The 17108-nt window shown below is 45.7% G+C and overlaps 1 protein-coding gene across 1 annotated transcript; it reads left to right on the plus strand.

Moving 5' to 3' along the window:
* Positions 1 to 2098: 2098 nt before the first annotated feature.
* Positions 2099 to 15710, plus strand: LOC119368220 (pumilio homolog 1-like). The gene is made up of 9 exons (XM_037633538.1): positions 2099 to 2253; positions 2736 to 2914; positions 13065 to 13564; positions 13753 to 13894; positions 14004 to 14111; positions 14440 to 14652; positions 14754 to 14864; positions 14951 to 15151; positions 15253 to 15710. Exons 2-9 carry the CDS (start codon positions 2738 to 2740, stop codon positions 15478 to 15480), a joined length of 1680 nt encoding a protein of 559 aa, XP_037489435.1. The 5' UTR covers positions 2099 to 2253; positions 2736 to 2737; the 3' UTR covers positions 15481 to 15710.
* The last annotated feature ends 1398 nt before the right edge of the window (positions 15711 to 17108 follow it).

Below are 17108 nucleotides of genomic sequence, written 5' to 3' on the forward strand. Positions count from 1 at the left end.
AAGGGTAATTAAACCTACATAGGACCTTTTTGTAGGTGTAGGATTATCAACAAACAATACATGATATTAAAAAAAATCCTCAAGAGTTTATCAAAACAGAATATACAACAAACTAGCCGAAAACGCTAAAAAGGCACTATATGCACCACTATACGCCTCCTACGAGTCGTCGACAAGAAACACATGAGATCCGTAGTCGCGCCCAAGTTGCATCGACACTTATTGCGACATCCCTAAGAGGGTCACAACGTGAAGTGGTGCCACTCTCTATCTTGTCGTGGAAACAAGCTACAAGCCCGTCCCTGACAAGGATTCCAGATCAGGGCTAGGTCGCCATTGACGGCACCAGCTTTGCCAGGATCTCCCACCACAACGCACCTTGCCAACACCAGCTACCACGCTGCTCATCGAAGGGCCCATCTCTGTAGCACACAATCCAGGACCGCTGCTCGGCATCCAAGATCGCCACCCCACTGCCATCGCAACACAAGACTGCCACCAAGGAAGCACTTTTGTGTGAACATCATTGGCTTGGAGCTAGACCGCCACCAGCCACACGAAGAGGGAACCTCTGGCAATGTGGCCCGATCTGACCTGGATCTAGCCCCAAAACAAACGGTGTGGCCGAGGACAGGGCTTGCCGGCGACACCTAGTAGCACGCATACAGGACACGACCTGTGCGCCACCACTGAAGCCACCACGGCAACACACCACACAACCAGGGCAACAACCACTATGGAGCCAAATTCGGCAGCTCCAGATCCGGTTGAGGCCGCACCCTCAAATCCCGTTACACCCCTATCCTAGGAACCCTGCCGAAGAAACTTCATTGACGACTCAGCCACCGCCTGCCGGTCGCCATGGTCCTTCGCGTCGCCCCTCTAGGCTTGTTCCGGCGTTGTGTGCCCTTCGAGGAATACCGCCACGTGCCCAGGCCAAAGAGGAGAACGATCTGGACTGCTCGGGACCAACAGAGCCACAACCACGTCCGGTCGAAATCACCACCCTGAGCACGCCTAGTCCTGCCACCACGAGCCTGCCCCGCGGCATGCCGCCGGTCGTCGAGCCTACCGACGCTGGCCCAATCGCGTGCACCTCGGGACACCACTGACTGCCACCAAGCTACGTCGCCCGTATAACTAGGAGCCCCGCAAGAGAGCACCCCGCCGCGGACAACGGCCGCTCGGGCTTCGCCCGGTGGCACCCTCCGACTACAACGCGGGGAGGAAGGAGTTTGGGACAGGTCTATGGCTGGTAGGTGGAGCCCTCACGTCGCCCAGGTCAGGAAAGACCATGTTTTTTTCGTCCGTCATTTTTCTTCTTGTTTTTACCTCTATCTCACTTCCACTTGTCTAACTTTCTAATGGAACATCCCGTGGTCTCATACCTTAGCTACATGGCTGCAATGAACATGTATTCATCACGTACACGTCATTTCTTTCTCTGTGTCGTGAACCTAGAGAGGCGAGTGTCCTCGCAAAGCCCACTATTCTGATAAGGCGAGTTTAGGTTATTGTGTGATGTTCCTTTTGTTGGTCATATTTTATATGCAGTTTGAATCTTTCTTCGACATTATGGTGAAGATTGAGATCATCCATACTCAAGTACATTCATTGTACAAGGCTTCCCGTATATTTGGTGGATGACTGATGGGGCTTTCAAAAACCATTATTAATAATCAAGCTGGGAGGGGGGGAGGGGGCATTTCATCTTGCAAAGATTGATACCACGAAGAAACTATTTCCAAAAGATTTTATTGTAATTCTTAATCTATACCACCACTAAAAGATCCATACGCATTTACTAGTTATATACAGTATTAGTTACTTTGTAATTTTTTGGATCTTTGATTCAAAGCAATGTACAGTAATAGTGGTGAGTATGCATAAAGTCTCGAGCGTCTCCCAAAAATATATTTTCTTGTGTCCTTTTCTGCAGCGGACGGCTGGAAAGCAGCGCAATAGTAACGTACGCCTAATCCCTGGCCTCGCATACACGTGGCAACTCTCCAGTTGAAACTGATATGCACCTCTCCCTCCCTCCCCCGGTTTATATCTCTCTCGCTCCCAAAATCACATTCTCAAAAAAGTCATTCAGTACACTCCTCCGGGCTCTACTCGTGTTCCTTTAAACCCGAGAACATCCTCTTCTGGTTCCAACATGGACTAATTGCATATTGGTGTTGCTTTGAACCACGGAAGATCCTCTACTACTTGTATACTCCACCGGACTGTCCTTCAATTTCTCGCAAGGCAAGTTGTATATACTCCATATCTTGTGCTTCTTAACTACTCTAGATCTAATCCATGTCTCCTCTCCTTGATGTTTCTTGTGCTAGATCTGACTTTTTTCAGTCGCTATATAGTTTTCTCTGGCCCATGTTTAGTAAGTGGGCATGTTGAATTCATGCTTGTGTTCCTTTGAATCAGAATAGTTAGGCTAAGTATGCAATACAAGAGTTTAGATCAGATCTTGTGCGTAGTTAATTTTCTGTTCACTGAGTACCAATCCCTTGTATTATCTTGTGCATATTTTATCTAGATCTATCATGTTTTGTTGGACTTGTTACTTGTAGCTAATTAGATCTGAATTTCGTACTGGTATATGTTCACTTATTTTGGGTGCAAACATGTTTCTTGCTCTTGTTTGTTTGAATGGACTAAACTTGTGGATGTAGCTTTCCTGTGAGGAAAAGAACCATGTTTTTACACGCTGACAATGTAAATTTTTACAGAGATGGATAACAAAGGCAAATCCAAGGCCATTGACGATTACGTGCGAACGGCATCCCAGTTCCATCGTAGCAGCGGGATAGACAGCGGCAAAGAGATATGGGAGGACGATGCTGCCACCATTGCTCTTGGTGGCCGTCAACGTGACAGGAGCCTTTTCCTCAGCTTCTTAGATGAACAGGTAATTAGTTAATTAATTATGCCAGCCCCGCATATCATTGTGTACATCTACAGTGTGCATATCATGCATCCTATTTAAAACTGATAATTAATTTACTGCTATGAATGCATATTGATAGGTAAAGGAGTATACAGAATAATACATTTACACCCGTATATTAATTCTTTACATGAATATCATAAACTATATCATATATATTTAGTATGTGTTTGGATATAGCCCCTCGGATGGAGTGTATATTATTGTTATGTCTAAAAGATCTCTCATTTAATGGGGTCTAATGAGAGAGAATATACGAGTATTTTGGTTTTGGTGTGAAGATCATATCTAGATTGAGATATGGTGACTCTCTGTTTCCCATTAAGAGGTTGCACCGTAGACATTTAGCGCACGTGCGACATTTAGTCGTCCTCCTCCTCGCTGGGGTTGTGTGTGAAATAAGTTGTCAAATCATACTTCCTTGGAGACCAACCCCAGAGGACCCCTCCCCTCTTGGCTGCACAATCTCCATCCCACGATTTGCAATTTTTGGCCAAGAAATCCAAAAAATGCCCTCTAATGGAAAGAACTACCATGACAGTTTCTAAAACTGCCAGACCCACACCCCTCAAATACAGTGAAAACTGCCAACGGACCCCTTCTGTTTGCCAAGTGAACATTCGCCAGGGAGTCCTAGTTCTATTGTATTAGTACTTCTATACATATAGTTGGCACCAATTAATGGTACTAGTGGAATTTTCCACATGATCTACTGTAGTGGGCCGGGGTTGCTTGTTAATTACCCCAGATAAGACGGGTTAGGATGCTCTACAGTAGGCTATGGTGCAGTACGGTCGCTTCCATGTGGACCCGATCCCGTCTGTTATCTGCACTACAGCAGGGTGTAGTACCGTAGAGGATCACCACCCAGATAAGACACCCTAGCTCTTATTGAAGAAAATAATTTTCCATACAGAAGAATATTATTAAGTTCCCAACTGTATCATACTACGATATACTATTTATTTGGTACATCATTAATGATGCCACTTTATACATACTATACTCCTATACTCAATGAGAGCAGGATATGTTCTTCCACCATTTATAGTTACCACGGATTACTACTATGGTAAGTTGCTTATTAGCTACCGCAGATGTGGTTGCCTAGTGAACCAAATTATTTTGGAAACTAGTTTTACATTTAAAAAGGATGTTTTTTTGTCCATACCTAAGGTACATATCCTTCCGTGCTCTCACCTAAGGGAAAAGAGCCTCGTGTTCCCGCCAAAAAAAGAGAAGAAAGAAAATATCCTAGTATTGGGCCATTTGGTTTAGAGAATAATTGTTGAATCACTCGTTTTCTTCCTTCATGGATCAGAAGTAGCCTTAAGCAAAAGGACATTGCCTTGGACATCTTCGCAGTATCAAAGGCAACTAATGGGAATGTGATCGAGGCTCCGCCCCCGCGTTGCCCTCCCTGGCGACACGGGGGAAACCGCATCTGCCGCCGTCGGGAAACACCGCCCCCCCTCCGCCCGCCCCCGTTGCGCAGACGCTGGACGGCCGTCCGGCGAAGCCGTGCCGCACCCCGGGATGGCGGCGGTGGGGTGATTCCGTTCCTCCCCTCCTCCCCTCGTGCCCCCTCCACGCCCAGCCCCCCAGCTCCGCTGTCGCCGCATGACGCACCACCTCCCCTCCCACTTCCGCTACGCCGCCGCCGGGGGGCTGACCACCATGGTCGTGCTGCACCTCGGGAAGACGGCGGCGGGACGGATCCGTCCCCTGGTCGCTCCCCCACCCTCCCTGCGTCATGGATCTCCTGCAGGGGCGCCCCCTCCCAGCTGCTGCACAACTCTGCCGGTCTGGCAGCGGGCGCGGCATGCGGCCTCGGCCACAGGGCACCGTCCCCTACAGTCATTCCTCCTCTCTGTGTGTGGCCCAACCCTGTTGGTGCTGCCGCCCATGCTTTGGGCATGCGTTTTGCGGCCGGTAACAAGGGCTTCCGCGGCGTGCCTTCCTGCAGGCGCCCCCCCTCATCACCGGCGACCCGTCCTCTCCCTCGAGCCACGGCTGCGGCTCTCGCGGTGGCGACGAGTCTGCTGTGCTAGTGGCAGTCATGAAGCCCTCAAGGCGAGTGCTTGCTGGCACTGCTCCGGCCCCGACGACCTTTGACCCGCGCCCCTTCGGTGTCCTAGGCTGCCAGCGTCCTCTGCCGGGCGGATCCGGCCTCAGCGACCCAGCAACTGCGTTCCTTCCAGCTCGCTGGCTCCTCGATGACCCGACGACTATGGCCACGGTAGCCAGGATCTGTGTCCCTCCAGTCCTTGCTTGCCGGCGTTACCGATCACTGTTACCCAACCCCCTCGTGGTTCGCTTCGCTACCCGCCTTACACTATACGTCTCAAAGCCTCTAGTTTTGCTAGATCCGTGCTCGTGGGTTCGGAGGCGGTGCTACCCTTCGACGGCAGATGTAGCCCAGCCAACCCCCTTTCGACATGGTGGCTCTGACCGGCGTTGGCTTCCTCATATTCGCTTCCAGATACGGCGTCTATGGGATTGCTCAACCTCAGGCCAGGGAGAAATCCCTACTCGGCTTACCGATGCTGGCAGCGGCGGCATCCGCGGATGTCGTTTCCTTCTTGGAGGCACTGTCAAGGCCCTTAGTTGCGCCCCTCTTCGAGCTCAAGGGAAACGCTAGGTCTGGTTCCTCCGGACCGAATGGCGACTGCATCTCAGTGTTGTGCTCCTTCTTGAAGGCGTCATCTTACTCACTTGCGGTGTCCCCAGTTTTGGTTCTCGAGATGTTGGTGCTTTTGTTGGTTCGGCGTTGCCACACTTGGTTCGGGCTTGGTAGGTTTTAGCTGTGATGTATCCCCTGTTCAAGCCGAGCATCCCTTACCTTTATGCTCCGAGCACCATGTTCACGCATGCCTGCGTTCGTGTCATGTGTTGTACCCCATCTGTAATCATTCTATTCCTTCTATCAATGCAATGATACACAAGCTTTGCGTATTCATGAAAAAAAAGTAGCTTTCCCGGTGAAATGTAAGATCATCTAATCAGGACAACAATGCAGGTTAGTAAAGCCAAATTTAGTTTTTCATCTCGCTCCACCTCCGACGGAGCTGAGGCACAATGGTGGTGACCTACATGGATGCGGGGACCTTGGCAGTTGTGTGGACGGAAAATCCCTTCTCTAATTTCATTCGTCCAATTTTGACTAAGCTAGGGGATACACCGTCCACAAATTCGATGGCGAAAGGAGGCATGTCGATCCGCGTTCAATATACTTCAAAAATGGTACATCGGGACAGTGCTGCAAAGGGCGAAAGATGTCTCTTGATGCATCGATGTCACATTGATGTGCTGTCACATGGGACCCATGCGTGCCACACTTCGACAATGACCTTGTCGCACTCATTGCCGAAAGGGTTGAACCATCCGGCTTTGTTAACTGCATTGTCGAGCAATGCTCTATTGCCTATTGATAGTCGCTATAAGGAGATAAGGTCGCGTACAAGGAGCCGACCCCACACAAACCTCACTGTACCCACCGACCATGTTGCGGTGTATGTTCTCCAACACCACTATGTTCTACCTCACCCTAGGGGGCTTTGTTGCCTTCATCCTGAAGACCTCTGATGCCATGGTCTACTCTAGTTTGGTCGAACAAGCGGAGATTAGGAGATGCAGAAAGGTTGGGTGGGGAACATAGATTACTAGGGACATTTCTGCCTAATTATTTCCTCACATATTGAGACAGTGTCAAAAAATTAATAAAATGTCAAATAGTCAAGGTCTAAGGTGGATGGGGGAAAACAACATGTTACAACTTACAACAGAAGAAATAACAAATCCTCAAGGCACCTGCAAAGATGGGGGCATACAATTTCCCCTTATAATTGGTGGCGGGTGGCGGGGCAAGTGGTGGTGGCAAGTTGGTGATATGACAATTGAAGCACAGGTAGAGAATCCTGAAATGGATGTATCTTAAGTGCCACAAAGATGGAGGTCACGACTACGCAATCACCTGGTGGTAGCTCCATCGACGTCCTCGACGTGAAGTGAAGGTGTCAGGCGATCGGGGGATGGAATCATATATCGAAGAATCACACTGTTTTGGTGCGCATTTTAGACTCCAAGTCACCAACCGGGATAGACCACCTCATGACACTAAATCAATATATATTTGGTTGTTCTAAGTATGCACTGCAACCAAGTACCCATTCCTGCAATGTGCTCAATTAGTGCAATCATTAGATTTTCTCTTAACATTAAGAAAGTAGTTGTGTCTGGTTCTTCTCCTCCATTACGTGTGTGAATTGTGACAAAGGCTTGTTATCAGTCAACACAATCAGGAAGACCCTAGATTTCTGCTCATGCCATAGGGGCCAGATCATCATGGCAAACATTGAGCCATAGGCCTTGTGCTTTTCTCTTAGCATGTGCTTATAGTGTCCTTGACACCATTATTCACAGAAACATGAAGCACTTGAAGTGAGACCATAAAGGTTAGCCCATTCATGGTTAATGAAGCACAACCTCTAAAGGCACCCCCAGTTGATCAAAAAGGGTAAACAAACTACTTGGATGCATACCTTTAACCCAAGTATGTAAAGTTAAAGTTCACAAAGGCATCGAGAGTCAAAATCCTCAATAGGTACATGAGCAATGCCTTAAAGGCATGCTTAAATTCCCACAACCTACTTTCGGGGGTATTTCTGGTGTAAGGCATGGCTTGTTCCTTGAAGCCTTATTTCTTAGCATACCCAAAGGATGAAAGAAACCTCAAATTCATGCTTTGGTTCCCAAAGCCTACTTGTTGGAGCTAGTGGTGGTTCAACCATTAGTAGTTAGTATTTTAGTTGGTCCAGTTGCAGTGATTAACTAAAATATTATACTCTGCCAAGGAAGCACCAAGTGGTCACCTTGTGTGGTCAAAAGTGCTGGCTAGCTGTAGTGATTGCAACTCTGTGATTAAAGACCAGGGGCGTACACCATGTATCCATATTGTTACTATATTAATAAGTAAAACCATGTATCAAGATGCTTTGAATTGTATCAATTATGTTCAAGTGTAATTGAATATCTTGTATGGTTATACCAGCTGGGATGGCTGCATTTGGATTATGAGTTCTGGGACAACATTCGACTTGCTTGTTGTGTATCAACAAGCTTCTAGCCATGCTTGCTTCACATGTATCAATATGAGTAGTACATGGAAGAACCTCCGCAAGTCACAATTATGCCATTATCAACTACCAAGGATGCAAGCATTGTTCTATGATGCGAAAGACATCAAGGATCACTAACCGCAAGTTTAAATTAAGTGAGGTCCCTTCAGAACATCCAAATTGATGCGTATTTTTAGGACATTCCCAATCAATTGGGAACTTATGTAACATTAATAGACATTGTGTTGTAATGTTAATGTATCGAGTTAAGTAATTGTGTTTAATTGTGAGATTCAACTGATAATAGATTTAAAGAGCTAATGGTGTTGTCAATATGAGAATTGCTCCGAGAAAGAAACTACATTTCATTCATTTGAAGCATACCGTCGGACACAAAGCCTAGTGTGAATCTAGGGGAATCGAACTGTGTGTCTATTACCTAAGTCATCCCTTGTGATATGTTTTGAAGGAGTGTATATACTTCATATTCATTAACAGCCAGCCCATTGGTCATTCTTCTCTCAAAATGTGACGACCGGTCACTTTGGGTGTTTTATGAGCGAACTAGCCACTCAGCCGTACCCAACCATTATCCATGCGGATGTGGCATGATGACTTAGCATGGGACCCATAGTGCAGTCATTCAGGAGGTATTTAGTTAGCAGAAAACACCCTGGAAACAAGCTGAGCTCAAGCGACATTTACTTTGCGTTCATTTTTTGCAATGCACCCCTTGAGTTTAATATTAGGAGGTGGGGGGTCTTTTGCAAAGCCTCCTATATCATCTCTCTCATATGTTCATCTATACTCCGCTCCACCGCTCTTACGCAAGTTGGCAGAGGATACACACGGCGCCTCCATGCCCATTGTGACTTCCCACCATTGCCTACTCCTGCCATTTCCATCTTCCCTGCATCACCCATTCTCTCTAATGCTCTTTTCCCGCCATCGCCCTCTCCCACTCCCACCATGGTCAGCTCATTTTATGATGATGTCGGCCCGCACAATTTTGGCATAGCCAAGCAACACCATTGCTCAGTCCTACTCTCATTTAGCACAATGGTGAGGAAGCTTCTCACCTCGTGGGACTCCATCCATGGGCGGCTCCGCAACGGCACCACCGCACAACGCCGGGGATGGGCGACTTCTTGTCTAGTATGGGCCGCTCCAAGTAGACACATCCAACTTCTCCTCTAGCATGGGCGGCTACTACAACTCCTCCGACATCGAGCTAGCATCACCAGAGCTCTCTGCTAATCACCAGAAGATTGAGCAGGAAAATGCTGAGGAAGAGGAGGCGCTCGAGGTGATGTAGGCACAACTTCACAACAACATCGGCAACAATGATCATGATAAGTTCTTTCCTGCCAAGAAGGTAGTTTTTTGGGCTGCCAATGCCCATGATATGAGGCGTATGTGCTCACTATGCAATAATAGAAGGCCTGAATGGTACACAACAACAGCGCAACCAGGCGGTGCTCACAATGTCTCTTTCCACTGCACAGGCTGAGGCGATCCGGCATCAGGCTGCCGAAGCAGAGTGCCTTGTTGCCAAGGAGCATAGGGTGACTAGCGAGGGTGCCTTTGCCGCCCTCAACTCAGTAACAAACTACATGTGCTCAATTTCAAATAGGAGAACATGCATCATGCCTACTCATTGTATTGCATATTCATAGCTGGACTTGATTCACTGCTAGACAGAACATGATATCAAATTAATACCATATTCCTTTGGTCTTTTTGAAAAAATATTCATAGCTGGATTTGATTTTGTTAGGAGCATTTTGGGATGAGATCAAACAATTTACCTAAAATTGGTACCCCAAAAACCTTCGAACAATGTCACTGCCTTCTTTTGCCACACGGCACGCAGGGTTAAGTAGGTGAATGCACTTGTCTGCCTTGTGCTCCACACCGTTGAACTCGGTGTCAAAATGGTATTGCGGTAGCCGAAAGTCGAATTCTGACAACTCCTAAAAATGAAATCTTCATGCGCAAAACCTGAGCAGTCATGCATATATGCTCGAGAGAGGACTTGGTTTACTTACATGAGAGCTTTTCTTTGGTCACCAGTAGCACACATTCACCGGCTTCCATTCCTCTCTCACGTGCTTCAGCCCTCTGGCGCTGCCCATAACACCAAACAATAGATGCCACCCATGGTCACGCCTCCTCGTCCTATTCATGTCGGTGATGCCTAACCGACATGGTCCACATAGCCGTGCAGGGTACCTTCCACTGCCGCCGCCGGCCTGCATAGGGTCAGGATTTTGATGCTCGATTTGGCAATCAAGGGGAAAGTGAGCTCAACATCTTTCCAAGATATTTTCTACAAATTAAAGCCTCCTAAGAGACTGCACTATGGGCCCCATGCCAAGTCAGCACGCCACCTCAACCCCGTTATAGTTGGAAATGACGGAGTGACCAATTCATCATGAAGTAAACCAATGTGATCAGTTCATCACATTTTGAGAGAAGTGTGACCAATGTGCTCATCTCGCGGGAGTTGAGTGACCAATGATGCGTTTATCTCTCTACAAATTCCCTTCATAGAAACTCTTTATGAAAATTTATTTAAAAATTTCCCTCGTTAAAAATGTCATGGTACAAAAGCACTACAAGAAATTTTTCAATTAGAATAAAATAACCCATGGCAAAGAATGAAGTATACATTTTGTTCCATATTTTAAGTTTCATCGTAAATGTTACGATATGCATGCCACTATCGGGGTTTGCTTCTATGAAACATCTTATAACAAGGCGACATTATAAGACCAATGGCATGTATGGAACATACCTTTTACGCAACTTAATACACCATCATCACATCAATTATTTCCTATAGAACTCGAGATACTAACTACTCAAATTTGTAGTTTTCAAATGAACTAAAGCCTAATGTGACATGCTAAAAATTTCTCAACTACCATGATGTCACTATAGAATTTACCACACCCACCCACCCATAGAAATTTATATTGATTTTAGCATCACAAGCCTCTCCATGGCCGGTCCCCGTTGAAGGTCACTACTTGCAAATTGCAACCACGCTCACTTAAATTTAATGTCCAAACCACACCCCGATTTGGTGTAGCAATCATAAACTAAATCAATGTTGTGAGTCATCTCTCAAATTGTTCATGGGCTGGGTTATTGGGCTTAGTGCCTCAGTATGACTATAGAGACGTGTGAATTGGTAGGACAAAAATATTCCTACATCCCAAACCATGCACGTTACCTATCTATACATAGGCTGCCCATCATGGCCATGAGTGGGTAGTGCTAGCTTTGTTCCCTCCTATTCAAGAGTCTCCCTATTCAATTGTATCTCCCCCTCAATAAATAAATAAATTCAATTGCATCTCCCTTGATCTCATAGTTGCCCTACCTTCTCCGCATCAAAATCGTTGCCTCTATAGGTAGTCCTCTCTTGTGTCCTATTATTCACAAATCACAGTCCTCCCCTTACTTGCGCCATGTATGCTTCATGTTGAGTTTTTGTATTCCATTTCTCATTGCCCATCGATTATCGATCTCCACATAATCTTCCTAATCCTCATCCGGAAACTATCCATCGGAGATCTAAGGCCGATGTTTGGTGAACAACTAAGGTTACACAGAGTCATCATAAAGAAGGTCGATCATAAATTTGCCGACTCAGTGATCTGAATTTGTAAAAATATACCTCAATCTCTTGTTCTTTTTATTCTCGTTCCTTGTGAATCTAAAAAGGCATTCCCATGCTTGCCATTGGGATAAATTATGAAGAGGGCATGTTTAGGTCTCTATAGACATGACCCTCGCTATCAAGGTTGTGCTTGTTGTCCTTGAGGTAGAAGATTTTCATTTTCTCTGAATAACACGAGCAACCATACATTTGTGTTAGGATATGAAATACTTTTTGAAGGATACGTAATGATTTTTCACTTAGGTGGTTGGTCCATAAACAATCGAATTGACCCATGATGGGGCCTTGCATTTCATTAACAGTCTTTTGTTGCTGGATCGTTCTCATCTCTTATCATTTGTATCTTTCGCCGAGATCTCTCCCCATTTTTTCACTGCCTTGCTCCCTATTTCTTTATCTCACCATACTCCATGACGGGAGCTGCCTTCCCCATGAATTTCGATGGGGCAAAGATTAAGATACATTCCGCATTGTTCGTGGTACATTGTGACAACATGTTGTCATGCTTCTCTTAGCCGTACGACATCTCCACCATGCACATGCCTAGATAAGGGAGGAGCCAGTGGTACTATAAGTGAGGGACATCGCTTGCATCATCGTGAGCTCATGGATGATGCTTTTCTTATCAAACGGTGGTGAATCACCTCCCTTCATTTATATTTGTGAGAAATTTTCGTCTCAATTGTTACTTGGGCTGCTATGAGATGTACATAGTGCCGGGCACCATGCATTTCCTATGTTATGCTTGAAATTTTTTCATTGCAATTTGCTCGATTACTAGATTAATTGGTCGATTGAGATGGAAGTTACACAGCACTAGTGCTCTCCACTACTTCTGGTCAACCTTTTTTTTTAAGATTGCAGGACAAATTGGTTTAGCATGATTAAAACTGATGTTGTGTGATTGGTTGATTGAATTGCTCAAGTTACCTACATTTTTTCTTGATTTTAATCTGGCAACACTACATTTGTTCTATATTACACGACATGATAATTCTTTGCCCAAAAAACCCAAATATTTTGCAGTTTTTGTTATTGTCTTGAAAGTTGAAATAGTGATTATTGTAGATAAAATTTGCATGGAGGAAAGTTCACTCTTGTCGACTCTACACTCAGTGTGATCCACTGAGCTGAGATCAATTACCAGTATCATATATCTGACATATGGATGGAATTTACCCTTGAAACTACCATATGATCATGAGTTAGTAACTGCTCGTTATCATTGTTGTTTTACCTATTGGAAATATTTGAACCAATGAGTGCTCCCCGTAATGGAAATAATAAATTGCTGTTTCCTTTTCAGGATGATTCAAAGAGCGAAGAAGAGTCGACTCTACACAATCAGAGGTTGCCCCAAATTGGCGACACATACATAGATCCATTTCAGCCTGTGAACTCTTGTGCCTCTACTACAAACAGTGTTGTCAAGGATTATGCTGAGCTACCCTCCCAAATTCCACTACTGAATATGGATGTTGTTAAAGATTTTCGTGCACAATCATCATCTTCTTCTTCAAGGAGCGTGCTTGCGAATTTTGCTAATATGATGGCGATGCAGGAGGCATGCCTTCGTGCGTTGATTGACCCAGATCAGGAATTATCCTGCAAACTATGGCGTCAGTCCCCCGAGGCTTTGAAGAATCACTACGCTCTCGACGTTGAGATGGCATGTTCTGGGGGGCATGTGCCAAATATAAATGCTCCTGGGAATTCCCAGGTCAATTCACTTCTTCAGCTGATCAAGAATCCAGTAAACCAGTCTATGCGGCTCATCAATGTCAAGGGTCACGTGCCTGCTCTCAGGTGCACATAACTCATGCAACCTTATCTTCATACTTAACTTGTTAAGATATCACTAGTACATACTAAGCATCAGTTTCAGTCAGTATATTCTTAAGGTTACGCCTCCTACTGTGCCATGATTCCATTGAAGAAATTGCGACATTTATATGGTAACCCATCCATTACCCTTTGTTGTATTTGACATGCAGTGCTGACCCAATTGGCAGCTGCTTTATACGGCAGAAACTTGACGAAGCAACTACTGGAGAGATAGTTATGCTATATAAAGAAATCACGCCTCACATCCTTACACTGGCCACTGATGCCTTTCCCACTTACGTTATCCAAAAGGTTTTCTTCCTCCAATTCCTGTAGAATTTTATACCTTGAGTCTCTAATTAAGGATGTGGAGATTAATCGGACATAAACTTCTATACTTACCTTCTAATTTTTTTTGTAGCTTCTTGAGCATGGACCAGCAGTCTACTTCAGGATACTAATTGCTAATCTAATGGGGCATGTGTTAGACCTAAGCCTTCATCTCTATGGTTGTCGGGTGATCCAGAAGGTAAGTTGAACACTATCACTTTAACATCTCATGATGGAAGGAATTAAGGTGTGCTTGTAGATTGCAAAACTGCACTTTTCTATTTGGAAGGCCTCTACTTTGTAATGTCATGTAAGATAGAATATGTAATTTAGTCAAACCATTCATTCCCATTTATTGTCTTGTTAATATGTCCATTATCTTAGATAACTTCTGTTATAAACATAGTATAATGTCAAATGCATAAATAGTTTAAGCTGATTATGTTTCATTATGTTTTAAGTTTTTACCCTGGTATGCCATATTGTTTCGTTGCGAGCTTGGTCACTGATGGTGTCTCTTTGTTCAGGCTTTTGAAATAAGCGGCATTAGTCAACAAATAGGGATGGCCACGGAGCTTGATAGCAACCTATTCAAATGTATCTGCAATCAACATGCAAACCATGCCGTTCAGAAATGCATGGAGTGTGTGCAGCCACAATATATCCAATTCATCTATAGACGATTATGTGGCAAGGCCAAGATGTTATCCACCCATCCTTTTGGATTCCATGTGGTTCAGGTTGTTAGTTTGGGCATTACACTTTTTACCGCTTCCTATCTTTCGACGTTTGTTTGTACCTTGTTCACTAATTATTCCTCCCGTCCTCGTGATCTTCTTAGAAAATGCTGGAGTTCTGCAAGGATCCTCAAATTATGGACAGGTTTATCACAGAGATTCTCGATTGTGTAAAGGAGTTGTCTGTAGACCCATATGGAAACTACGTTGTGCAGGTAAAGTGTGTAGTGGTTTGTAATTGATGAAATATTATCGCGGCTTAACAAACAATTCACATGTGTGTTCTATCGACATGTTGCAGTACATTGTGGAGCATGGAGGACCTCGTTATCGACAAATTATTATGTTGAAACTTGCTGGAAGCATAGTACAGATGAGCCACCAGAAGCACTCTTCCAAAGTCATTGAGAAGTGCCTGATCTATGGCAGCTACCACGATTGCAAGCTTCTCATAAATCAGATCCTTTCTGCAGGTGGTGGTCAAACTGCAGATCATCTCGTGGTATGTGGCTCTTGAGGTCTTACCGCCGTTACTCGACATCCCTAGAGAGATATAGTACACATGAGACATGACTAATCTTGCGTGGTTGCCTGGCCATGCAGGGCATGATAATCCACCAGTATGCAAACTGCGTGGTGCGGCAGATGGTTGACGTGGTGAACGATTGGCAGTTCAACGTGATCGTGGATGTGCTGAGGCGCAACAGGGACACTTTGGTCATGTACGCCCATGGGAGGCAGGTCATCGCGCAGGTCGAGCGGCTCCTCAACGGCATGGCACCGTCCCCCGACTCCTTTGGGCAAACATCGTCGTCGTCCAAGTTCGTCTAGCGTGTTTTAAATTGTTTTTAGAATGGTTTGCGTCGTATGTCTCTCTTCTTCATCCTGGAGCATGAGAGATCGGCAGAAATTGAATTAAGGTGAACTCAGTTGCTTTCGTTTTCCCCGTCAGGTGAACTAAATCGTTTCTGTAGAGGAGAACCGAACTATAACCTCCTCTGGTCAAAGGATTTGTCAAGCACCCAGCCTACCGTTATCTATGAATTGAACTATTTGTTTTCCATGCCATTTTGTGAGGGCTTCATCACTTTAGTTTAAGACTTCAAATATCTTGCTGGTTGGTTTCACCAGGCATATGCATGTTCCAGGTCGACCAGGCAGTAAAAAATATAGTAGCTAGACGGCTCATTCAGGCTTTGAATTCAGAAACATATAGTATATCACTTGATGCATCATTTAGGTTTATTGTTTTGTGGGTGATGCATCATTTTGGTTGTGGTGGGCAGAGTGTGCTTTAAGGTACCGGTTGGGCCTCGCAGCATCGTCGAAGGCGTGGCTGTAGGCACTGTGGCAGATGACAACTGCACTGTCAGTTTCTAGGAGGAATGGTGCGCGGCTCCACTCAATGACAAGGGCAGCTCCTTCCATGCACGCCGCAATACTTTGATCAGTTAATTCGCTTGGCTTAAGCAGTCCTACACTCCTACTGCCCTAGTTTAGTATGTATTCCCACAAGAAAAAGGAGACAAAACAAAACTTGATTTGCATTGATCTAACAGAGGACTCCATACATACGTACCTTGCAGATCTAAACACCATCTAGCGGCTATACTTACGCGACAGGATAATCTCTCAGGCGGGCCGCATGGCAGCTGCACCATCGTCCTGATCGTCGTCAGCTCTAAGAGCATCTTCAATAAATGATGTAAAACACAAAAGTGTTAGTAGTAAAATTTACATCATCAAAAAGTGGGTTTTACATCACAAAAAATCTCCAACTCCAACGAATCATGTAAAATAGGACATTAGCACTCCAATAGATAATGTAAAATAGGATAGCCGCACAGCAGGCACTCCACAATTTCATACAGTATATATTTGAACCAAATAATACCAAAATCATCGCAAATTAATCCTAAACAAACATACAATTTGAGTTAAACTGAACTTGAACTAGGCCAAACAACTGTACCTTTCTGAACATACAGAAACTAGCATGGCAGGGACACTAGGAACTGAACATTATCTGAACTATGGCGATGCTGTTACTAACCAGAGCAAAACGAGTGATGTTGTGCTATAACAGCCGGCGCTCGATTTAGCTGCTGCTGCTCGCCCGACGAGCAAATCGAGCACGCGCGAGGGCACGCGCCACGGGAGGCGACGGCGAGAGGGAGGCCACCGCCAGCGACTTGAACGCGAGCCACGCGTCGTCCGAGCAGTCCGCAAGCAGAAATGCAGCAGCGACTTCGAGCGCCACGGCGTCCGCGACGGGCGGGCAGGAGCGGGACGTGGTGGCGGCGGTGGAGGGCCATGGCGACGAGTGCGGGAGCGGCGGCGACGGCCGCGGGGTTGGAGGACGCGGCCATGGAAGCCCGGTGGCTGGGGCGGTGCCAGAACTGGCCGGAATCGGTCGGCGACGGCCGGATGGCGGCGGCGGAAGGGGATCGAGCAGTCAG

The sequence above is a fragment of the Triticum dicoccoides genome, chromosome 2B (genome assembly GCF_002162155.2).
Source record: "Triticum dicoccoides isolate Atlit2015 ecotype Zavitan chromosome 2B, WEW_v2.0, whole genome shotgun sequence".
NCBI classification, from domain to species: Eukaryota; Viridiplantae; Streptophyta; class Magnoliopsida; order Poales; family Poaceae; genus Triticum; species Triticum dicoccoides.